Source organism: Rhipicephalus sanguineus, chromosome 7, assembly GCF_013339695.2.
Source record: "Rhipicephalus sanguineus isolate Rsan-2018 chromosome 7, BIME_Rsan_1.4, whole genome shotgun sequence".
NCBI classification, from domain to species: Eukaryota; Metazoa; Arthropoda; class Arachnida; order Ixodida; family Ixodidae; genus Rhipicephalus; species Rhipicephalus sanguineus.
The window spans coordinates 85,628,997-85,654,769 of NC_051182.1; the positions used below are offsets into that span (position 1 = coordinate 85,628,997).

Here is a 25,773-nt window from a genome sequence, read left to right on the forward strand (position 1 = left end):
GTGCGAGGGTGCTTCGAGCGAATTTGCGCACTTGATCAATATGTGGACGTTGGAAAAATTGTGTTGTTCTTTTTTACTTTATATTTATTCATTTCCGACGTTCCGATATTCTCCTGCCGCTGTGCTGTCGCTGTGTGTCGATATGCTCCTGTCGCTTGCTCTCTTCTCAGTGTACAGAACGCTGTTGGTTATATTGTTCGGCGAGAATGTTTGTTGAATGTCAGGAAAATGAAAACGTTTAAAGAAACAACCAAGTTTATTGAGCGACTCATGCCAACTGTGCAGCATCGTGCTTACACACAAATTAAATAAGTTTGTTTGTTGAATACAGAAGATGGGATGGCTTCCCTGCATTCTAGGGGAGGCAATGAAAGGTGCAATGTTTTATCCGAATGGATGCTGTCCAGCCGACTTCAGGAAGTGCAACAGCACCATCGACAGCTGCTGAGAGCGAGTTCATAGCTTCAAGGTGTTGAAGACGTTCTTCAGGAGACTCTCATTCACCGATTTCCCGAAAAGATAATTCCAGAAGCATTCATTATTTCCGGCAGAACTGCTCGTGCATTTGTAGTTACGTCACATGGCTTCTGTTAAAAATGCCGCATGAGTGAAAATTAGGCGAAAACTGCTCTTTCGCAGAAGCTGTTATAATGCAGTCTAATAGTTAAAAACGTCTCACGAAGTTGAAGAAGCCAGCTATCAAGTTTCACGTTTCAAGCTCTCACAGCGACACGCTTGTGGGCCGTTTTATGTAGCAATAAAGCTTGCGCTTCACTTGAGAGATAGAAAAATGAAATGGTTCCTAGCATCGCTACACACGAGCGAAGTCGCCGATGCGGTCACCCACTGTCGGTGTTAGAGTTGCAATGCTGTGCTAGACATGCAATATTAACACCCAATCTTCCCAAATGACTTGTTCACCCTGCACTAGAAGACATTCTGCGGAGTTTACGTGAATTTTCTTTTAAAAGCCGCGGAAATTTCTGATAAAAAACACTTATTTGTGCAGCACTGAAGACAAAACAATTTTTGCACATCTGTACTTGCAACAGCTAATGTTGAGCCCTCACAAAGGTTAATATGTTTCGATGGCCTAGCCATCATGCTTGTTATTCTATAGCACGCAGGGCAGCACTCGCGATGCTCTAAAACGCGAGCTAGTCAACCATGCGTGTTTTGTTTGCGAAGAACGTGAATGTCAAATAAGCGGTGACCGTTACATATCAACAGCACACAGGTAAAATCACGCGGAGTGATGACAGCCTTGTTTACACTCACCTCTCAGGCGATGCCCCAGTCGGCGCATAGCATTTCGATAGCGTAACACTTCATTCCAGTAGCGGATCACGTTTACCACAACGCGAAGATGATTCAGTGCACCACAAGTGACAGCAATCGCAACCCCAAAACGAGCACACGTCCACAACACACCACAACACCGTCCAGGGCTAGCTTGCCGCAACGGTACTAGACTATTAACATAGTCTAGTAACGTTGGCTTACCGCGCATACAACAAGAACACCACGCTGCGCATTAATACAGCTTAGGCGCGAGTACTTTGTTTTTTTTTCTGTTTTGTGGGAGCTTTTACACACTTGCTTATTCTTGTGCCATATGAACGATATTACTCTACTCCTGCGGTAGTTGCCGTAGTTGTCATGACCGTTTACACTAATAAAAACTGTTAACAGTTGATTTCTTTAGCGGACTATTTGCTTGCACGCATGCTGACCATTCGTTCTGGCCGCCCCTGCGCCGGAAAGTTCCATGGGAGTAAACGTTGCTCCCTGTGGTCCGACAGTTGCTCCCTGAGTTTGCACACGGCACCCTCGTCTTGCAGTTAATCCCCCCGCGGACTATTTGTTGCGGGGACGAAATGTAGAACTTACTCCCATTTCGCTCCTTTGCGGCTTAGAGTGATAGCCTGAAGAAATGGGACATCAGTTTCGCTGTTTCGACGGCTTTCACGCAGTAGAGCTGGCTCGATCTTTTTTTTCCTTCTTTAATGCATTCATTTCTCTATAACGATGATCGTCTTCCGTGACAGAGGCATGGACTGTCGGATGGACAGTTGTCTCATTGAGTGGGCCGAGAAACGCTTCCGCATTTAAACTCCCCCTCTACGGGAACGTGTGAAGCCGACATGGCGGCTTGTACACCTCGCAAAAATTTATGCTTTGCGAAGCCAGGTCCCCACACACCGAAGGCAAGTGTGTTGACCACAGGGCTGAACTTTTCTTTATCTTTATTGCCACTCCTCGACATGTATAACAGCCCAAGTTCCATGAGAATAGAAGATAGACCACAAATTAAACATTAATTGCCTTCCATTACTATGGCGGGATATTTATGAAAAATTTCTTGAGTTCTGTCAGGATTTAGGCCCTGCTGAGCCACCCAGATACAGGCTGTTGCGAGTTTAGCACTTCAAGATACCGCTGCATACACTGACCACAATATACTCCAGATGGCCAGGCATTCGGGTAGCAATGGTAGGGCGCCATTCTTAAACGCATTTCTGCAAATAGATGACAATGAAGGATTCCCGTACGACCACATTATGCTTATCGGCCTCCGCTGTTTACTCGGCTAAACACCCACTCTTGCAGAACGCTAATACATCCGAACCACATGAATGCCTTGTACACGTTGTGCAAAACAAATGTAAAGGGATAACACTTTCTATGAAGAGTTCGTTGAATTTCGTACTTGTGCAGTGAAAGTCCCCTCGAGGGCAACATGCAAACGCCACGTGAAGGACTGTACAAATGAGGAAAATTTAGACCTTGCGAAAACCCAATGCCAAAGTTACGTCTCGGTGGCTGCGGGTTGCGGCTTCTGTGGGGTCGTTCGAGACGCTGACGAGTGAGTGAAGAAACTTTATTTCCCTTTTTAAGAAAGGGGAGGAGCCGGAGGGGAGAGAGGGAGGTCTGTGATCCAGTTCCAGTAAGCGTCCGTCACCACTTCGTGTGGCATAACGTCAGACTACGCTGACGAACCCTACCAAGAAAATGAAAGACGCCGCACCGATGCCACATGAATGCAACGCTCGAGTGAAGGCTACGACTTACTATAAAACTCTACGCATTGCTTAGACAACGCCCAAATGAGATTCTGTGTGGATTCATTTCATTCATTGATTCATTGCCATGGCTCTGAGTGCTGAACCCTCCCCTTGATCTGAACCCTCCCCTTGATTGTCGAAGAATTCGTAACAGACATTTTAACGACGCCATTCCAAACACTTTCTTCTTCCTGTTGTAGACGCTTGCTCAAAGGGTAAAATGGAAACTTAATTTCTGTTTTGGAATAAGTTTTGTTGTGTAGCTTACGAGCAAAGCTGTTTGTATAGGCAGCTGAACTCTGAAATTCAACCAGCTCAAGAACGGAGGCTTTTTTCTGGCTGACTTAAGCGAACTGGCTTTTCGGCTGACTCTAAATCATCTAATGTTTTTCTAAACGCAGCTCGTCTCCTATGATAATGTACTACTCTAACGTCGTTACCTTTTACGAAGCACAAAGCGCCTATGTATACCAAAGCGTTCTTTTCGTGCGTCCTTCTGTGTGCTTGAGCAGCACGCAGCAAGTTTCTAGCTGCTTGCCGTTCTTCCTACGATATTCTGATTTCTCGCTATCACACTCATTGCTTCGCCCTTGAAACGGAACTGTGATTTTTTTTTTACATTCCTCGATGCCGCCGCTACAGCGAACTGGAATACTATTTATTGAAAGTAATCTTCATCGCCCGTCGGCGACAGGCCAATCATGTCAGCTACACGCTAGGCATGTCACCTGCAAAAACAGACTGCGTCTTCGCGCTAAATTGGTTGCTAGCCAGAGCTACGCGCAACTCTGCTGCATACAGAGTAACTCTAAACATGGCCACTCTCTAATCGTCCTGAATGGAACCCATTGTACTCCGGAGCAGGGTTGCCAGGTCGAAAATACAAAAAATAGTCAGAAAATTGGCAAAACTAGCCAAAATGTAGCCAACTTGAGCCAAGGGCAGTAAAAGTAGCCGAAGTAGCCACGCATGTGTGAATCCACTTCCACATTTTTTATTCAAATGACTAAATACAAGAGCTTTTCGGTGAAAATGAAGATATATGCTGCATGAACATGCCAAGTCCTAATTCCTGAGATTCTAGTATAAATTGTTTACTTTAGCAATCATTTCATGCATAAAGACGTAGGTTGGCGCTCTTGAAAAAATGACTCTCTCTTCACGCATCTTGCATGACATTTCTTGAAATGACTAGAAGTCGCGACGATAAAATTACACCATCTCCCGCTAAGGGGACCATGAGGCGATGCGAAGCCGGAGCACTTGCACGATCGCGTTCCGTTGGCGTCGTTGGGCATGCTACCGACCTCGCGTCGTGGAACGCGAAGAGGGACGCTACGCGCGCGTATCTTCCATCTAACCTGGCCGTTAATTCTCACAGGGCAGCGGGGAACGCGGTCGACAGGCGGGCGAGAGGGGGCAGCGTAGGAGAGGAAAGAAAGGGGGGGCCGCGCATGCGCTCGAGCTCATCGCGTCGTTGCGCAGGAGAGATTCGGCATGTCCTAGCCCGCGTTTCAGAGGAAGAGTGGAAGGGGGAGGGGAGAGTGGAGGAGAGGAAAGTTAGAGGGAATTGGAGAGGAACGTGTAGAGGGAAAGTGGGGAGGGGAAGGGAGAGGGAAAGTGGAGAGGGGAAGTGGGGGGTGAGTGGAGAGGAGGTGTGTGGAGAGGGGTGCGCATGCGCAGTAAGGGTATGCGCATGCGGGGTGAGGGTCGCGCCGCACACCACCACCACCACCACCGCCGGATTGAGCTCGACCTTAAGATACTTCGCATCTAAAAATGAGCCTACGGCCTGATAAGTGCTCTCAAAATCTTGGTTACTGCCCTCCTTGGTTACTGCATTCAATCATAAATTGAAGCCACTTTCGCAAAAAATTTCTTCCGCGCTGACGAATCCAGAGTCGCAGTCCGTACCTAAGACTAAGAAATGATACAAGCAGTTCGTCGGATATCCTAGAAGCATTGTTTTTTGGGCGAGTTGGTACGACATTCTAAAGACAGCGCTAAAAAAAAGATGAAGAAAAAAAAAGAACAGAACACAAGAGGCGAAGGCGGCTCACCAGCAACTGTTGTTAGTGAGCGCTTGTGTTGCCGCATTTGCCTCTTGTGTCCTGGTTTTTCAGTGCTCAATGTCGATCAGTGCAGAGCGCTCAGAATGCGGAGCGCTCTCGATACCTGTTCACTTGCAATTGTGGTTTAAAGCCGCGTTCAGCTATGGGTGAACTGCACTATTAGGCCCCATGCAACAGTTCTCGCTGAGTCCTGACCAGGCATCCGAATACATTTTTTGTGTGTGTCCACGTGAGGCCTGCTTGGCTGGCAGGTTATGACGGTGTCGTTTTTTATATTTATGTTATCATCGATCATTGACCCTTGCGCCTGCTTAGGCCGCTGCGTCATCTTTTCCAATAAAGTTCATCATCTGCGCAATCAAAGCGCAAAATTCAATCTTCGGAGCAAGAAGCACGCTTTAACTGCCATGTTTTGGCACCATGCACTCGAACTAGAGCGGCTGCTACGTCAGCAGATATTGATAAACTTGCTCAAATCGAAGGGACAAGAAAGCAGCCGAAAAGGAGCCAAGTAGCCAAGATGATTTTTCTGACACCAGCAGCCTAAAAAAAGTATCCAAATTGGTGCAGAGTAGCCAACCCTGGCAAACCCTGCTTCGGAGGAAAGCGCAGGCCATATTTAATGTGCGCGCACGTCGCGTCTCTGCTATTGCCCGGCCGTGACAGTACATACTACCAACGCCAACTAAGATACTACTCTAAATCGCTCTTTTAAAGCGAAATCCTTAAGGGTCTCGTTGAGCGGCCCCTTCAATGAAATACGCCATTGGAAGCACGGAAACCTGGAAGAGAACGTAACCATGATGGAGTAACTTCACAGTGCCGCAGAAGGGGGCACGGGAAGAGAGCACGAAATACTGTACAGGCGAATGAAGCGGTAAAAGACACCCACGCGACCTACGTCTATGGTGACGCCATAATGACGTCACCGATCGCGTAAAATTATGTCGTCATTGTCACGGTATATGATGACGTCATCACAAGGCAACATCTCTAGGTAAAAGGTGCGCCGATCCGGTAGGTTGCTGTGCAAACCCACGTGAGGCGTAGAAAGCTTCAGGTGGGAGCAGCAACGCAGTCGACTGGGAGCGTCAAGGTACTGCAAGTCTGTCATACTGTGGCTAGTAATATCTTTCAAGAAGTTTGGTCCTCGATTTTATAACTTAATGAATTAACAATTGTTCAGAAGACTTTCGCCTTCAAGTGTTACAGAGTGTTACATGATTCCGGACTTTTCAAGCGAAGCTTGTACTGACTGATGTGTGTAGCTGGGGTGGTGGCGTTCCAAAAACCTTCCTGACTCACAAAAAAAAAAAATACAGGAGCACTTCCACAATCGGGGAAAGGGGCGCGTGCCTGACGTACGGATTTTCTTTCTATCTTTGTACGTAGGGGCCGTCCCCAGAACGCTGTTTTCGGGCTGAATGGCCATGGCGTTCATGTTCCTTCCGATGTTAGGATTGCTTTAGTCCACCAACATGAAATATTCAAATGAAGCTCCCATAGCAAGTCTGAAGCTTCCCGATTGTCTTTTGCATCGTCGGTAGAACACATTCGCATGCTTCAGATCAGTTCATATTCGGCAAGCATGGCTTAGTGTTGAAGACAAGCGCTTTCTGGGGGGAAGAGACCCAGTTTGAAACAGCTGGCGCGTGACAAAATAATAAATAAAACAAAATAAAGATTCTTTCTAAGCCTGCGGCTTGAACCTGAGACGCTACTCATGGAAAGGGAGTGCCCGGCTGAAGCCGAGCACCGTAACCACTATACCACCCACCGAGGCGGACATATAGCACGTTGCGTTCTAGGTACCAAAAAATGCGCACGACTTCATCCAAAACGCCGACAAGTCAGCGTTCGCCGGCAGCTCCATGCGCACACCGAGGCTCGCGTACGTGAGAAATACCGAGTCACATGCCCGGCACGTATGAAAAACTCGGCACAAAGCAAACAAGTAACACCGAGGACAGCTCTTCTGCCCACGAGTGGTCCGGGCGTTACGCAAACGTTCTTTATCCGCGATACGTGTGTGCCCGTTCCATTTTTCACGCTCCATCGCCCCTGGGTCGTCCGTGGGTGTGCAAGACGTGGCACTCGGATTTCAAACCGCACACGGCGGCTCGGTTATCGCTCACGGCGCCTGGCGTGCGACAGCCGGCAATTTCCGCTAATGAAGACGGCCCTCCTCACACACGAAACTCGGTGTGTGGTCAGACGGTAGCTACGGTGGTGGTCGAGACAGGGGCTGGACTGTGCGGCCTTAGCTTTGACCACCGAGGCCTGTCGTTAGCAGCAGCAGCCGTCCATTGAGCGAAGGAATGGTGGCGCAAGTTTTACGCAACCACCATCGGTGGAAAGCGGCTTTATCATCGCTTTAATATTCCGCCTCATGCGCACTTTGAAATAGGCGCGGGCTTGCTCGCCAATATTCTAAATGAATGGGAGTATGTTTCAAACTGATGGATCACCGACCTCATTTAGATATATTATGAGATATGTGATAGCAAGAAAAAAACGAACAAGAAGTCTTGATGAAATGCAACAAATCCGGACAGCTTATGAGTAGGCATTCTAAAAAGACAGGGCGTGCAAACACGGACACAAGAAAGACGTCGGGACACCACAAACGCCGACTAACAACGTGATAGAGTTGTTAGTCGGCGTTTGTGGTGTCCTGACTTCTTTTGTGTCCGTGTTGCACGCCCTGTCTTTTAGAATGAATACTTACCAACTAGCTCAGCTCTGTGTTATTCTAATGCGTAGGCAGCTACGCACTATTCGGGCTAGAAAAGGAGACTGAAGAAAGAAAAAGGAATAGAGCATGGAGGAAGAAAGAAATGAAACAAAGGAAGTCACGAGAAAACAAATGTTGATGGCATGTAAAAGTAAGAGGAATGTGATAGTAGTGATGCAAATGGCTAGGAGTTGGATATTAAGCAAGTATTACAGAACAAAACTAAAACCTTGACAGCAAACACACTCGTCAGCAGCTCCGTGTGCACACAGCAGCCACGTAAGAAGTAAAATGAGAAGCGCAGCAAATAAAAAATCAGACGCAAACCAAACAAGTCACACCGAAAAATCTTTTGGCCCCCGCATGACTTTTATCTGTGATCAAGCTAGCTTATGTTGTAGTTTACCATTCTTGCATGGTCCATCAATATCCAGATGCCAATTCATCAGGAAACAGGTTAATGTAGGAGGATAAAACAATAAAATAAAACGTACAAACGTAGCATAGCTTACATATCAAATATATTTAGACCACGTAATTAATCAGACAGCGTGTGTTCGTTACAGGCGAAACTGGTGCGTCCCGTACGAGGCCACCTTATTCGCAGCGAGATCGGGCTATAGGTGGTAGCACCGTCGCCGCGTTAGTGTGGATAGGTGGTCGGAGGCGCGTATACAAATGTACGCAGCTGCGTTTCGCCGTAGGCGGTTTCAGTCGGTTGTCGGCGAATAAAACACGTTGACTGCATCCTAATGGTGATATATTGTCACGTGGTTGTGACGTCGACGAGGACAGCAGCAGGCGTGTTCAAGATGAAACTGTTTATTTGGCCGAACTTGTGGCCGGAAAATGAAAACTCAAACTACAGCAATACACGCTGTACACTGATGGCGGCGAACAGGGTGTCGACCGTCGATCAACTGACAAGCGGTCAAGCGCGTCGGCTTTTATACAGGCGCTATCGAACTTTTCCAGCGATATCGCTGGTGGCAGCGTTATCTCTCAACAAGGCTAGAACATTCGCGTGCGGCGCGCAATCTTAACAAAACGATCTGCTACAATCGCGAAGCTTCTCGAACACTGCTTCGCGGACAGCGTCAAACGTGGATAACCGTCCTCGCTGGTCAAACCGGAATACATCAAAATAAAACAAGAAGTGGGCGTGGCAATATATACGCCATTCATTATCCCATTAATGCACGACGCCGGACTAGAGTGCACTAGAACAGGGGTGTGCTCGGAACGAGCTTCGAAAAGTCAAGCCCAAACAGGGCCAATCCGCTTGCAGCGCTGCGATCGGTAATCTGCAATGTGTCGTCGTTTAGGAGTTGCGCGCGGCTCCGCCGAAGTGGCGCAGTGATAGAATGCCCGCTTCCCACTCAGAAGACCCGGGTTCGAATCGCAGCTGTAGATGGTAGGTTTTTATTCTTAGTGTCACCTTTTGTAGCTGTGTTGGTTTTCCTTTGTTTCGTAAAACTAGCTTCTGTTGCTACGTGTTGGTTCAAAAAGTAACGCAAAATGTGAAGTAAAATAGAAGAAATTTGACAGTGAGCGCAGTTATTCGCAGCGCCACCGCCCGGGATTGAACAAAAACGTAAAGTATGGCCTCTGAGATTTCTGCGAATACGAGGCTCGAAACGAGATTTCACATTTTACGTTGCTTTTTTGTAGCAATACGTAGCAACAGAAGTTAGTTTTAAGAAACAAAGGAAAACCAACACAGCTATAGAAAGTAAAACTAAGAATAAAAGCTCACCATCTAAAGCTGCGATTCGAACCCGGGCCTTTCGAATGTGGAGCGGGCATTCTACCCCTGCACCGCCTTGGCGGAGCCGCTCGCAACTCTTAAATGACGACACATTGCAGACTACCGATCGCAGCGCCGCGGGTGGATTGACCCTATTTGGGCTTCACTTTCTGGACGTTGGTGCTGCGGCCGTTCTGAGCACTCCCCTGTTCTAGTAGACTCTAGCCGGACTAACGTTCCAATTACGTGTGAGAGAAACGCAATCTGCCAATCAATGGGGTACTGGCCTTCGGTCACAGTCGTGTCTTGCAATGTGCTCGATGTATTTTCTTGCTTTACTTCTACATGTTTAACTCGTCGGCTTATACGCCGTCACCTCCTAAAGCAGCACCCAGACCAGCGTGTCGCGAACGGATCGTTCCCTCCCCGTGTTCGTGGTCGTGGCTTGCCTCGTCGTTCTAGAGCACTGTTATATAAACTAAGAGTCGGCTCAGTATTGGTGCGCGAACGCTTATATCGTCAAGGACGTGTGAACAGTCCGTTGTGTGCAGCTTGTTGCTCCTGTGAAACACTTGAGCATCTTATAATACACTGTCCCGCGTTCGCTACGGAGCGGACTTTGCTGATTAAGGAATATGAATTCCTCGGATTTAAATGCGCGACCACTGGCGATTACCTCTTTCCGAGAGGTTGCATATCTCGAGGCGACCGGGCCCATCGAGCTCTGCTGACCTTTATGGACCAAAGAGATCTGGCCACCCGTTTATAAGCGTTTTTTTGTGTGTGTGTGTTTACCTATTTTTGTCCAAGTCTTCGTCAATTTTTTTCCTTAGTGTCCTATCTCCTTTGCTCTTTTTCTCCTCCTAACTTCCTTTCCCCTGTCTCTTCCCTCCTCCCGAAAGTGTAGGCAGGCGTTGTGGCCCTCCTGGCGGCAGTTGCCAGCTTGCTCTCTCCCTCTTTTCTCTGTGTCTTTGTGTTTCTATGTATGCAAATCAAATAAATAAATAAATAAATAAATAAATAAAATAAAAATAAATAAATTACTTGTGCACTGTCTATACCATAGTATAATAGTGTTGCGCGACTGAGCCATTTAAGTATTTACTTCTGGCTCTGGTGGCTGCAAAAAAAAAAGAGCCTGTATTTCTGCGGAATTAGATGAAGTAGAACTTTGTGTGCTCGATTTTTCTGTTTGTATGAATACTAAGGATGCGCGAATATTGAGATTTCATCTCGAATCGAATTCGAGTCGAATAGTGCCGAATAGTTGCCAGAAATATCGAATATCGAATTGAATATCGAATAGTATCAATATCGAATAGTAATATCGAATAGAATATCAAATAGACAGTATCAATGTACACGAAATCTGTACGCCAGTTAGGGCAGACAAAGGAAAAATCAGGCACGCTACGGCGTGCTGACAGCTTCATTAGGCACTTGTTCGGGAGTGGCTTTTGTTTCAGCTTTTATGGGCGCGCAAGCATGTTGATAGAAGAGCCGTCATTACAGTCAGCCGTGCCACTCCTAACCTCCTAAAGGAGGGGGGTACGGTAGCTAGTTTTCTTTCCTTATGGTTGTGAAATACGGCTTATCTGATAGCGGATTGTGCTTCATCGCCATGTGTGCTCCGGGCCCAAAAGTCTTCGGGCGCCCGTTCACAGCAGTGTTTTAACTGCGCGCCGGAACGACGGGAGTTTCTGAACTAGTGGTGCTGTGCGGCAGGGGCGACTGCCCAGCGTGAACAAATTTTTACATGCAAAGCCAATCACCGAGGATTTCGCAGGCCAAAGTCAGGTCCTTTCAGAAGCCACGGAAGTGGCTATTTCGCGCAAAGAAAACACAGGGGAGGGATAAGGGGAGCGCAGTGGCTTCTGAAAGAACATGAACCGACTAGCCCAACAACGTGTGCTTCTGCAAAGTCAGGTCGTTTTACGGCACTTGCGGGGATATGCGACCGAACTACGCAAGAAGTCCGTGCCTTCGTTTCTGTAGCGATGTTGTGAAGGACTTGACAGTTTTCTCATGTGTTTTCTACGAGCGGAAATGACAAAATCTCCTTTAAGATCAACATGCGGTCACTTTTGAGCCAGGATGTCGGTGAAAGTTAACGAACGGCGACGTTAGCGTTAGTTTTAGCAACCCCACCCTAACCAAGTTGCACCATTGGCCTTTGTCGCGTTTTAGATATTCGTCCTGTCGAATTATTCGAAACTTCGAATACGAGCTATTCGAAAGTCGAATCGAATTACTCGGTTAGGAATTATTCGATTCGCATTCGAAACTCGAATATTCGCACAAACCTAATGAATACATGTACCGCTATAGAAATGCGTGGCATGGGGTCTTTATTACCGCTAAGCGGCCTTTGCAGACGCTAGCTCTCACTTTGCGGTATCACAAGGATTCGAAATCGCCGACACTTTACGAGAAGGTGTCGCTAAAATTACATTAACACCTCGACATTTAGTACTACTTCGTTAGGACGGCGCCAATGCACTATGTGATGTGCTTGAACAAAAAAGTAACATTGAAATTATTTTGGCGAATGGACGTTACGATGCTTAGACCTACCGACACGTGCATGCACTCACTTAACAGTGAAATCCGGTGATACGATCACAGATCATACGAATTTCGGGGTGATACGAATTTTTCGTTACCGGCGAGGCCCATTGGCCTGCAATGTAATGGAGCACGGTTGTTGCGAAACCGATTTTTACCCAGCGACGTTTGGATACGAACGTACGCTACCGCCCAGGTACGAAGAGGAGCTGTCCGCGCTGTCGCGGAAGACGCGCAAGCACGTGCAAGCGCGGAAACGCAAGCGTGGCATGCGCGCCGCACCACCGAATCGTCAGAATCACGGTGAAAAAATACGGTCAGAATAGACCTCAGGACGTGTCACGGCCTCCGATATTGTGTGCGCGGAATCTCTGAGGTTATGTGCCACCGTGTGCCTTCGCGTTTAGATTACAGAGGACTTTAGCGTATGCTTTTTTTTCTAACCGTCGACACAGCCTGCTGTTGTTGTAATCTGTCTACACGTGCCTGCCTCTGCATCATACATCCTATGAAAGGTGGACGAGGACCGAAAGGCGAGGACGGTCTTGGCGAAGGGTCGGTCCTCACAACGTCAACATGCGAGGCCGTTGAGGGCGCACTTGTGTGGGCACGGCCATAGATCTCCCAAAAAACATCCCCAACATCTCCCCGATAGAAGATCATAACACAGTACCGTGGTTCTGTAATTTGTGGCTTTGATGCATCGTGTCAAAGCGCTTCTTTTGTTACTTTCGCTGCAGTACTCCAGTGTTATGCAAAAAAAAAAAACATACTAAAATTTGGAAGGGGCTACTGCTGTCGCGGGTCACAACGCACCTGGTTCATAAGTACGCGCGTACGAGCCGTATATTTACGAGTGCTGCTTTGATTGCGACATCTAAAAACTTAACTGACAATCATTCAGGGTTCTTTCTGACGTTGCTGCGGCCCTGAAAAACAATAAATGAAAATGTACGCAAGCTTACTTTTGTCGCATGCTAATTTTCCATGCTTTCTGTGATACGAATTTTGATGATACGAAAACTTTTGGTGGTCCCGTGAGATTCGTATCACCGATGTTTCACTGTATTAGAGTACATACAGTCTCGGAAGACGAAATGCTTGTGTAATTTTCGTTTTAGCTTTCGTCATTAAGGATAGCGAGTGTCATTACACGCGCCCTATTCAACATAGATTGTAGCACTTTCAGGTGAGCCCTTGTTAATATGTAAATACATGATTTGCAGTATAGGGAAGTCCGTTTCTCGTAACCACGCTGATTTTGGTTTCGGTGACGCTGTTCTAATTTATGCTCCGGGATTTGATCTTCAGGTTCACAGCAACTAAAGAGGTAATGCAAGTACAGCATGACACATTTTGCTACCGATTACTGGGCTGCTAACTCAAGAAGGAAGACTCCGGCAGTTCGTGCCGGAGTCTTCCTTGTCCTTGTGGCACCATCCATCGGCTGATGCGGTAACAAAGGCTAAAAGTCCTTCCTCGTCTCGACGGGCGAGGGCGCGCCGGGCACAAAAAATACGGCGATGGACGTTTGGCGGGAGTACTGCAAACAGACTTCCCTTACGGTTTATTTGTGTAATTGGTACAAACTATAATCACATTCACGTTTGAGTTGGATGAGCGAGTGATGATCATACGTGTACGATTATGCTGTTCAAGCAGCAATAAGATAGGGACGGTTTTTGAATCGAGAACGAAATATCGTTTGTAACTGCTGATGTATACACCCGTTTTGAAGCGTCAAAATTATCTTCTAATTTGGCATTACTGCTCTTGATGGCATGATTGATTTTAGCTGTACTTACTATGTGCTTGGTGAAAGGTTACTTGATGCACAAATTTGTAATACCTTATGCGAAATTTGCCGACTCTTGTTTGTAACCCTTTACTCATTAAATCCGCCAATCGGGTGTGGATAAATAATAAATGAAGGAGTTATCGCCATTTCTTTTCAATGGCTGCCCTTCCTCTTGGTTGGTATGATATACAAAACTTGTATATATATAATATATATATTATTATATATATATATATATATATATATATATATATATATATTATATATATATAATATATATTATATATATAGATATATATATATATATATATATATAATATATAATATATTATATATATATATATACACAGTAAAGCTTCGGTGATACGAATCTCGCGGGGTATCCAAAATATTCGTATCATCCTAAATTCGTATCACCAGAAAACATGGAAAATGAGTATGCGACGAAATAAAGTTGGCATGCGCTTTGATTCAGTGTTTCTCAGGGCCGCATCATGACATGAACAGCTCTGAATGATTGCCGGTAAAGTTTTTAGATGTCAACGATATACTTGTAATCGTAAATGTACGGTGCATGTGCGCGTGTGTGATTAATGAACCAGATGTGTTGTGCCCCGTGACCGCTAGTAGTCCCTTCCTAATCTTACTACGCTTTCTGCACGACACAAGAGTACTGCAGCGAAAGTGACTTAAGAAGCGCTTTGCACACAAATATGGAGCCAAGCTTCTTCGCCAAGGCCGTCCGCTTCGTCTCTTGGGGTCTTCGTCCACCTTTCATAGGACTTCATGACGGACCGTGGCCCAAGTTTCGGTCTTGATTCATAGAACGTCTGATTGCGGAGACATGGCTTGCATCGACGTGGCAGGCACGTGTTAACACAGTACAAAGACGCTGCTGCCTCGAGCACAGGAGCACGCGTCAACGCGTCGGAAAAAAAAAGCGCGACGTCAACTTCATCTTTAATCTAAACGCGAAGGCGCCTAAAGGCCTCCAAGATTCGCGACCACTATCTCGAGGCAACGACGCACCGTGGATGGTCGCGCAGCGCGCATGTTCGCGCCCGCGGGTGACTGCCGGGTCTTCCGCGACAGCGCGAGCAGCACCTGTTCGTACCTGTGCGCTAGCGTACGTTCGCATCAACGTCGCGGGGTGCAAATCGGGTCGCAAAACCGTATTCCAATACATTGCAGGCTAATGGGCCTTGGCCGGGACCACAGAAAAATTCTTATCTCCCCGAAATTCGTACGAGCCGTGATCGAATCACCGAGGTTTTACTGTATAATATATATATATATTAATATATAATTATATATATATTATATATATTATATAATATATATATATATATATATAGTCATGTAGATCCTCCGTGAGAAGTCACAACGTTGTTTATTTCGATGTTTCAGCCAGAGTCGTTGTGACTTCTCACGTTGACTTCTCACGGAGGATCTACTTGACTACTTGCAACGCTACGACCACTCCACCACGATGCCCACATATATATTATATATATATATATATTATATATATAGATATATATATATATACTGCGTTTGGTAAGCTCAAAGTGCTCGTTTTAACAGAGCACACCAAAATCGCGGTGCTCACTCTCAATGAAGTTGGCGCAATACTCCTCACAAATATTAGTCTCCTCAACAAACGCATTGACGCACTTTAATTGCTTTGAGATTTATCCGTGATGACCATGGGCCTAAGCCATTTGGCAATGAGAACGTTCGCTCTGTGTCCAGCAAATGAAGTTTTGCGTTCGAATCGCTGTCTGTGTGCCATGTGCTTGGAACAGACAAGGAACAGATGATGCCCATACTCGTCGTCATGGCCGCACGAATATACTATTACAGTTTTCGCGTCCTCAGGCAAGATATACTGCTCAAGCATTCGATATTTTTCATTTTAGGCACATATATGCTTGATTACAGCCCCTCTGGAAGCCGCGTAATCTTTACTTTAAATGTGTGATTTCCTGAGGTAACGGAGCATTAGGCGGTCTGTACTGACCGGCACACTGGCTGTATTAAATAAATGAATTGTTGTGTAACGGTGGCACAAAGCATTCAGTAATTCTGTGCCGCGGTCTAGTGAGCACACCAACGTTACGGTTTCAAACATTGTCGCAGCAAGTTTTATTTAGCACATGAAAGAAAAGTTAAACTGCATTCTTTAATATTTGTTGTGTATAGAGCAAACATCTGCAGCACTCCCGTAAGATCATGGCCGCTTTGTCACCACCAACCAGGGCCACCGTATCCAACACTGTAGCCACCATGGGAACCGTGTCCGTATATGCCACCAGGTCCGATTCTATATCCACCGGCGTAGCCTTTACCGACCATTTTCCCGTGGAAGTGGCTAATAAACTTAATCTTCTTTCCGTAGCCATGACCTCCGTATCCAACACCGCCGAAGCCGTGTTTCCAAGAACCGAAACCACCGCATATAGGAACACCTCCACCGTGCAGTTTGTAGCGGTAGCCGGCGCTGGTGTGACTTGTAGCGAGCATTAATACGACCATCATTGCAACCTGCACAAAGAGAAGAGCAAGCAAATTAATGCATCGGAAACCAATGCCACCTTTCATATATGATTCATTTGTTTCTTATGTAGATGCTTATGAGAAGCAAACCGCCTTTTTCATGGTCCATTCTGGCAAAATCAAACAGTAGTATGAACCTAATACAACAGTGGTATGGAAGAACTACACATGCCCAATTTCAAACAAAGCATATATTGCATAGAGCCTTTATGCGCTAAAAAGATGTGGACATGTAAATATATACCGTTTGCTTGCTTGATGGACATCAGCTTTATATGTGCTCAAGTAAGATAGATTATGAGTACAAGAAACATAAAAAAGCATATTTTTATTGTGCGAACCTTATCGCGTTGCAGGAGAGACAAGGGTCAAAGTTAAGCGGTGATACTAAACGGGCATGCACAATTTCCAGTAAGAATACATGGTTACCGCATCTTCAAAGAGCAGTGGTAGTGACAACGCTGAAACCCCTAAGAATAGCATCATAATCATAACATACAAGGCATGACCAGACATTCACATTTTATTTGTTATTTACAAAAAAAAACAACGAGTATTCGTGACACTCCTGCCGACAGTGACGAACATTGTGGTTGGTCTTAGTGAGCTCTGAACAGTGGAGATCCATGATCTTGCGGCGGCTCACAGCACATCTAAAATACTCTCGCACTGGGAATGAAGCAGTTCCTGGATAACTGCTACTTACCATGAACATTATATGGACTGAGGTAGCTATTCTGAGTGAGTGTAAACTGCATGAATTGATCAAAGATGTAAGCTATGACGGGTGCGCTATTGCTGGTTGAAAAATAAAGTTAATAATTAGGGCATATAACGAAACTTATTGATTGATGAATGCGCAAAGCAATAGAAAAAAAAAACCGAAATAATCCTCTAGCATGATCAAACGACGCGCGAACGAGCGACCGAAAATTAGCGCGATTTATTATACGAAAATGAAGGACAGATGGAATAATAACATGTTAACATATATGACTAGAAACTTTATCTTGACTGACAAGTCAAGCGATGCTACGGAAATGTTACAAACAACAGTGGTATGTAGAAGGACTGCAATCGCAGTTTCATCAATAGTTGCCAGATCGGCAGCGAACTGTCTGCTTTTGATTTTCCTGAAACATGTCCGCAACGTGCACGGAAGATACTCGTTGTTAGATATTGCAGGAACATGCAACACATATGTAACGTGACCCCTACCAAATCAATCAATACTCTTTGAAGTGTTGCTACCATGTGGAACTGGTTTCACCGTATGGTTCCCGAACAACGTCTGGGATCTTTAGATCAATTTCTATTTAGGTTATTGCGTGGAGAAAGTGGGTGAAGGGAGTTGCGTGAGTAGGTGATAACTTCAAGGAAACCGGAGTATTTCTGCTCTACGGCGACTGCGTGAGAACTGAACATGGAACAACATTTAAAGGTCGCTATAGCGAACGATGAAACGAGCCAGCGGAGTCGTGAGTCGTGATGCGCAATCTTCTGAAAAGGTATATAATATTATATATATATATATATATATATTATATATATATATATATATATATATATATATATATATATATATATATAAACATTGAATATGACGGACGAACGTACGGAAACGCTAATTTTGCAAAGTCTCGGCCGAGGCCTGGCCTTCGTCAGTGAATTCCCTGACGAAAGTCGGACCTAACCGCACGAAAAATAACCATTTTTGTGCGTTCGTCTGTCATTTTCAATATATGTATACACGAATGCTTTGGATTCATTTCGAAGTTTACATGCTTGTGTTCAGACAACTTATTCTTACACCGTTGCAAGTGGCATTGAGAGCACCGGTGACAGTGGTATTGAGAAGCTGCTCTGAAGGAACTCGGCCTTCAAACGCTGATAAGAAAAATCTTGGTTACTTACTTAGTCCATACGGGCTGCAGATTAGCTAGGAAGCTTACTGTTAGTCGAAGTGTCCCAGCGAACTATAGTGGGTTGCAACTATACAAAACATATTTAATGCTCAAGCGGGCATCTGTGCGCCAGTAATATACAACTGGTAAGGGTAATAAGTTAGGCTGGATGGTTCCTGTTTAGATTGATGTTCTCTAGCGCAACATGAAACCCCCTTTTTAGTTCTGTTTATTTGTCCACTATAATTTTGTGTATCTTTAAGCGCTAGAAAACATAAAACGCACAAATGGCCCGGGGCTAGTCCCATTGTCCGGCATATGCGGTACTTAGATATTCACCGAATTACGAATGTCTCTGTTCATTCATGCGCCTACTGTTGTTGACTTTCATATATTGGAAGCACCAGCTACCGGCGCAGCAATGTTGAAAAAAATTGGGGGACGCGTAAGCTTCACCTTTAAGAGTTGAACGTGATAGCGATATCCTGCCCCTAGTGCGCATTTCGAACACTACGAGTGTTTAACAGAATGCGCGCACTACGGTGTGTACCTTATGTAAAGGGTAGCATGCTTTAAACCGCGAGCAATTATGTGCGAGAAACTTTTTCGAAGTTGCGATGCACCCACTACGTGGTCTTAAGGGAATACGCGCAGTAATGTGTGTGCCTTTTGTAATGGGTGGCTGTCTTTAAACCACCAAGTCGTTATGATATAGACGTAGTGTGACGCCCGATGGCAATGTACGCCTGTACCACGCGATATTACTGCGATATTAAATCTCGTACTGTGACACCCGTATACAGGACGCGTATTTTGGAAAGCATGAAAAGTTACTTTCAGTGTAGCTCCAAGCGAGGCGTGGCTGTGTGGTAGAACACCTGCTTGCCACGCAGACGCTCCTGGGTTCGATTCTCACTCGGACCTAACATTTTTATATTTATTTTATTTGCAGCTTTCTCAATTTTTCGGTCACGGACAAGATGATGATTTTTCGCTCACAACCAACGGCGCCGACGCCGACGGCGGAATTTCTGCGATACGAGCTCTTTAACGCTATCGCGTTAACACATGAGCCGCTCATATGTGACCAGCAAACAATGTTTACTATTTAAAAAAAATTATTTCTGAGTGCCATATTTGTAAAAATTTGGTAGCTTGGAATTTACCAACCCCACCACTTAGCACTGATAAAAGGTCACGGTGCAATTCACACGGCACTTACGCAAGCAAAAATAAATCCGATTGTTTCGTGGCACGTGTTGCCGGCTTGGACTCATTCGCTAACATCATAATAACTTTCACTGTATACCTAGGTCTCCATGGCTGCTCAACCATATGCCTTCTGCAGCACTCTAAGATAAGGCTTTTGCGTGATTTTACATCCCATACCCATAATATCTAAACTAGTATCCCACTAGTAGTAAAGTTTATCTTCATACCGTTGCTGCCTTCTTGGTCACCATTTGGATGCAATGGCTGTCGGAGAGTAAGATACGTAGAAATACAGCTCGGTACCTTTATATACGCTGAACCCATGCCCTTCAAGAAAGGGAGAGGGAAAGAAAGAAAGGGAACATGCCACATATAGAGCACGTAAAAGGCGGGAGACAAGCGCCAATGGAAAGAAAATTCATTTTGCTATTTTTGAAACACGGTCATATTAAGCGAAATCAGGAAGCAAGGGGTGCGCTGTTTTCGAATACTGAAGTTGCGGTAGCGCCATCTTGTAAGACGCCACGAAGGTGGTTTGCGCAGCAGACGGTGTCTTCAATATTTGCTTATTCGAGTTACTTTCCGCTCACCGCTCCGGATTCGCGAAATTGTCATTGCTCTCGCCGCACTGCTATCGACGAACGCATTTTTCTTTCATTGGGAAGTGCAGGAACTCTCGAATAGCAGGTGGTGTTTTGAGTACGCCCGCGACGCCACGGATGACTAGAGAAGAAACATTGACTAAAAGTGGTGTCTCCAAGCTTCAGGCGCTATTTGTACGTGCGTACTACTGTATACTTACACTCAGAAAGAATCAACAGCGATCGGATCGGAATTTGTACGCCGCATCGGCTGAGCAAACTCAGGACACTGCTTTCTCTCTCTCTCTCTTTATGAGTCTACAGCCGCTCGTGCGAGCCTATTGTCCTTAGAAATATGAACAATGCCTTGGTTGCTTGAATTCTCGATGACGTTTCGGGATTACATTGGAGGGTGGTTACTGCGACATCGGTCTGTTGTCAAGGCAAGCGAGCGCGATTGCGAGTGATCGTCTCTGCACAGCGCAGCGAGGACAGCCGCAGAACATATCTTGAAAAGCCTCTTCGGTACCGCAGGCGTCGCAAAGAGCGTTGTCGGCCAGCCCTATATGAAACGAAAATAACTTTGTGGAAGCCACTATTAGCCATAATCGGCGGGAAAATTCTAGGACAGTAAGACTCCTGTAGTTTTCGCGTACGAATGCTATGGCGAGGCGGAAATGCTTCGCCGCACCTAAACTGACATTTACGTGACTAATTAACAAAAACTCGTGAATTAACTTTTTTAATTACTCACTTGAGGGCAGTCGTTTATACTATAAAGTTGTAGTGCATGCCAGTTTATGGCTTGCCCAATTTTTTAGAAATCGCCGCGGCGGCTGCATTTTCGATGGAGGCGAAAATGTTTGAGGCTCGTGTACTTAGATTTAGGTGCACGTTAAAGAACCCCAGGTGGTCGAAATTTCCGAAGCCCTTCTCTACGGCGTCTCTCATAATCATATCGGGGTTTTGGGACGTTAAACCCCAGATATTATTATTAATATTAATTTTGAGAAATCACGAAAGTTGCACGTAATCCGCTATATACATAATCGAATGTTAAGGATGATACGGAAACTTACGGTGCCCGGCGCGTAGGAAACGCTGACTCTCTGTTACGAAAGACCGGAAGTACACATGAAAAGGAAGTGACAAGATTTTAATGAATGCGCGCAGAAGTAGAATCTTGTGAGGAAACTTGGCAAGCATTCTGAAATACAGAAGTGGACAGCTTATTCTTTGGGTGCGATGTGTGATACTGATCTCTATCATTCTCAGTCTTTAAGCAGGCTCGAAAAATTATTTCGTCTGTCTGCAAGAAGATGCGCCGCAGTGGATGCTCCAGAGTTTTATGCTTCACAGAGAAAGAAAATGTTGATATTTCGGTTTTCTGGCGCGCAGTTCGAATACAACGGATATGAGCAGCAAGGACCACGCGCAAAGGTAAGGCGATCCGCATGTGCGAGTGATATCACTGGCCGCCTTTCATGAAAAGATAGGGCCAAGACGCGCCTTCATTGAAATTTCGTCACTTTCTTATCACGGGTGGTTCCGGACTGACCCTAACAGAGTGGTTGCATTTCGTGCCCGCCGGGGCGATCAGCTTCGATATCGCCCTTAAAATTCGATTACGAATATCGCAAATTACGTGCAACTTTTATGAATTATACAAATAGATACACTCCCAAATTGTCATAAATGACCAACTTTCTAACATAAAAAACTGCCGTCAAGACAATACATGAAGATTAATTGACGAGGTCTTGTAATTAGTTGCTAGAGGGTCATTTCAGCTGAGACAAGGTATTTCCGCCTCGACTTAAAGTTGGAGTGCGAAATGGCAGAAGGCCTTACTGTCATAGGATTTTTAAAACAAATCTGTGCGGTCTAAAAAAAAAAAATACTGTAGATATCTGTGCACGCATCGCAGAAAAGTTATTGCAAGGTATTTGTTAAAATTGGTACCAATGTACCCAATAGGGAACAGACATTCATAAGATGGAACTCTAAATACTGAATAACACCTTTGATGTTTCCAGTCGCTTTCTGTTTCTCCTTTTTTAACGAGTCTTTGTCATCCGGTGAGCTGCCTAGGGATTGGAAGATTGGTAAGGTCCTTCCCGTATTTAAGTCCAGTAGTTCGAGCCATTTCACTAACATCAACATCCTGCAAATTACTTTAACCTATTATAGCTTCTCATATCTGCCATCACTTTGAATCAATATGTTTTCTTCTCTAATCATCATGGCTTCAGAAAAGGCTACTCATGTGACACACAGTTATTCGAATTGATGACTGACCTTCACTTTAATATGAACAGTAACGATCAAACCGATGGCCGCTTCCTAGATTTAGCCAAGGGGTTCGATACTGTCCCTCATTGTCGTTTGATTTCTACATTGTCTGCCCTTTGTATTGATTTGGTAACCCTGCCTTGCTTGTTTTCTTGTTTAAGTTTAAGGTGAAATTTATTCAAAATACATACACTTCTTATATACATTTTTTGCATTGCGATTGAAGAATCAGAGGTCCCAAAGTAAGAACTGTCAGGGGGACCTCCTAACAAAATTTAAACAGAGGATTAGTTCATCGGTCAGCAAAGAGTAGAAAATTGCAGAAAATTATAGGAAAAGTGTGCGAAAAAAGTAGGGCACAGAAGTAATAATGACAATTTTCTTCGCCACGCAACATCCTGTCTTTGCGTCAGTAACTTTACGGTGAGTCAACGATATTTAATCTAACGTTTGCGACGTCACGTCTGGTGTTCCCCAAGGCAGTGTGCTAGGTCCATTACTCTTTTTATTATACTATAACGATTTGCCCACTAACCTTTCATCCTCGGTTAGGTTGTTCTCCGACAATTTCGCCCCTCACCGCAATATTGAAAGTTTCGATGATCATTTCGCTCTCCAAAATGACCTTGACCTAACCTACAGGTGTGCGTAACTTGGCAGATACCCCTTAACGCCTCTAAATGGAAGGCAATCTCGTTCACTCGTAATCGTACCAACTCAGCATTTCCCTATACAGTTATTAACACCATTGTTTCGGTTATCCCGTCGTACAAATATCTTGTGGTTCACCTTTCATCGGATTTATCCTGGACTACGCATATATCAGCTGTATCATCGAAAGCCTCTCAATCTCTCGGCTATCTCCGCAGAAACTTGCGCAGCGCGCCTTCTAATGTACGCGCATTATCATATATTACGTATGCTCGCTCTCTCTAATCGTGAAACTCCGTAATAACCTGATTTCGCTGCGTGTTAGTATTACATAACCTTGTTGCACCTTGCTGGTTGTAATATTTGCTTCGTTTCTTTTTTTGCGTTTTGCTTTTTTGCCGTGTAAATTACTGACGCGCCGCCCTTAGTCAATACCCGTCAATAGGCTGTAAGACATTTTAAATAAATAAATAAATAAATAAATAAATAAATAAATAAATAAATAAATAAATAAATAAATAAATAAATAGGATGGCGAGTCGGATTTGTCGGTAGCGGTGTGATTTAATGTCTGTTCAAACATGAGCGTGGACGCAGTCGGCAGTAAAAATTTACGAATCAAGAGATCTAAGAAACAGATGACTTTTTAAACAGCCTGTTTACTGTATCTTTAGGCTGCACTATGGAAGTTTATACGAACAACGTACTTTTGTTCTCTTCTGCATAGTATAGGGGGGTGCGAATAGTAAATTTTAAAACCGAATCGAATACGAATCGCATAGTGATGACACCGGTTAAAATACGAATACAAATTTAACACTATTCGAATAGTTTTCGAATGGTAAGGCAAGCATTTTCTAAACAGTTCTAGAATTCAACAGTATTTTATTTGGAACAAGTAGCCACAAACATTAACAAAGGAACATTCCGACTCGTTTACCAGCATTGACTGACTACGTGTTATTTCGTAACATGGTTAATTGAATCTTGTTACGAACCTTGTTACAACCTTGTTACGAACCTTGTTAGGAATCTGCCGATTCGAGTAACGAATCGAATAGAACACTATTCGATTCGTTATTCCAGGTTTTCGAATAGTCGAACACCCCTAGTACAATATACAGCCACAAGCTGCCGGTAAATCTAAATTTCGTCAGGTATCCGTGTTCGATACGTACTGGTTTTGTGGCCATTTGTTCTATAACGTCAATGAATTTTACGGTGCTCCCTGGAACATCATTGTGTGTGACAATCTTCTATCTGTTCCCTTCCTAGTAAACGGGTGTCGCAGTTTTGCTCTGAAAATAATCGAAGACATGCCTGGAAAGCATTGTACGGGAGAGACAGGTACACCAAGACACCGTCTTTTTCATCAACGATGCTTTATTTAAAAAGCGGAAACACTAGTTGAAGTCATCAACCGAAAGTCATTTGTACACACCGTTGCGGCGATCCGGCGTCTAGGAGTTTCTGCCTTGCACAGATCATGCATCACTAATGTAGTGATGTATGGATGTATGGATCGCCTACCACCAACCATGCCCTCCGTAACCTCCCCCGTATCCACCACCATAACCGCCGCCACCGTAGCCACCACCGCCGTATCCGCCGTGTCCGCCGTGACTGTGAAGGACGATCACTTTTTTGTATCCGCCATGGCCGTGACCGTATCCGCCACCACCGTAACCTCCTCCACCGTAGCCTCCCCCGCCGTAGCCTCCTCCACCGTAGCCTCCGTAGTGGTAGCCCGCGTTGACGAATGACACGAGGAGTGCTACCACTAGGAGCAGGAAGGTCTGCAAAGAACGTCGCGATGGATGCATTTTCACGATCATAATGAGCAGAAGAAACCAAGTTTGTGTCATATATACATCTCACAAAAATTTTCCCTGTGCAATGAAATATTGATCTTCCAATTCAGAGAAAGATTGGTTCGCATCAGCAGAAATGCCTTTGAGACAAGGCAACTGATATATTTTTCGTGATGTCTTTCGTATTTGTGTTCCAGGTATACATTTCAGTAACGTTTTATATGTATTGCATCGTTATATACACGAGTGAATACGCTCTTTCAGTGAAGGTGTTTGCCGATTTCGGCCCGTTTCAGACTGGGACTAACGGGCACCGACTGGAGGCCGCGCAGCAGATTCCTACATCTTGCCTTGCGAGCACACTCTGATTGCCAAATTTGGCGATGCACGCCAGAAATTTTTACCATGTAGAATCTCGTAACGCGACGATACAACTACACTGGAAATCAATACCCCTGGGACTGCTACGCGCAGTCGATACATTTCTTGTGCTAGCATGACATTACGCACATAGATTGTGGGCTTATATGTTATGTCGGAAGTATATTGAATGTTATTCATAATGCTGCTTTCAGAAACGTTTTATGTCTGCCGTTGCAATGAGAACACCATGTTGTCTAAGGATGCGAACGGATTGCGGGTTGTAAGTTGCACAGTTGCTACCTTTCTTTTCATTCTACATTGATGCCGAAGTAAAGAATAGAGAATTCCAAAATAGAAACACGGACTCTAAAAATGGCGGAATATTCTTGCGCGAGATTTGGGGGCGTTACGTCCGGCTTCTT

At 45.0% G+C, this 25,773-nt stretch overlaps 1 protein-coding gene across 1 annotated transcript; it reads right to left on the reverse strand.

Moving 5' to 3' along the window:
- Positions 1-16,225: 16,225 nt before the first annotated feature.
- Positions 16,226-25,000, reverse strand: LOC119398817 (ctenidin-1-like). The gene is made up of 3 exons (XM_049417431.1): positions 24,715-25,000; positions 17,124-17,206; positions 16,226-16,525 (listed from the first exon to the last, which is right to left on the reverse strand). Exons 1-3 carry the CDS (start codon positions 24,998-25,000, stop codon positions 16,226-16,228), a joined length of 669 nt encoding a protein of 222 aa, XP_049273388.1.
- Positions 25,001-25,773: the final 773 nt, after the last annotated feature.

Excerpts from the sequence above, each read along its gene's own strand:
- LOC119398817 (XM_049417431.1), bottom strand. The coding sequence starts at position 25,000 with ATGCATCCATCGCGACGTTCTTTGCAGACCTTCCTGCTCCTAGTGGTA. Across the intron at positions 17,207-24,714 it reads GGGAGGTTACGGAGGGCATG|TGCGAGAGTATTTTAGATGT; the intron begins GTTGGTGGTAGG and ends CTTCATTCCCAG. Across the intron at positions 16,526-17,123 it reads TCACTAAGACCAACCACAAT|GTTGCAATGATGGTCGTATT; the intron begins GTTCGTCACTGT and ends CTCTTTGTGCAG.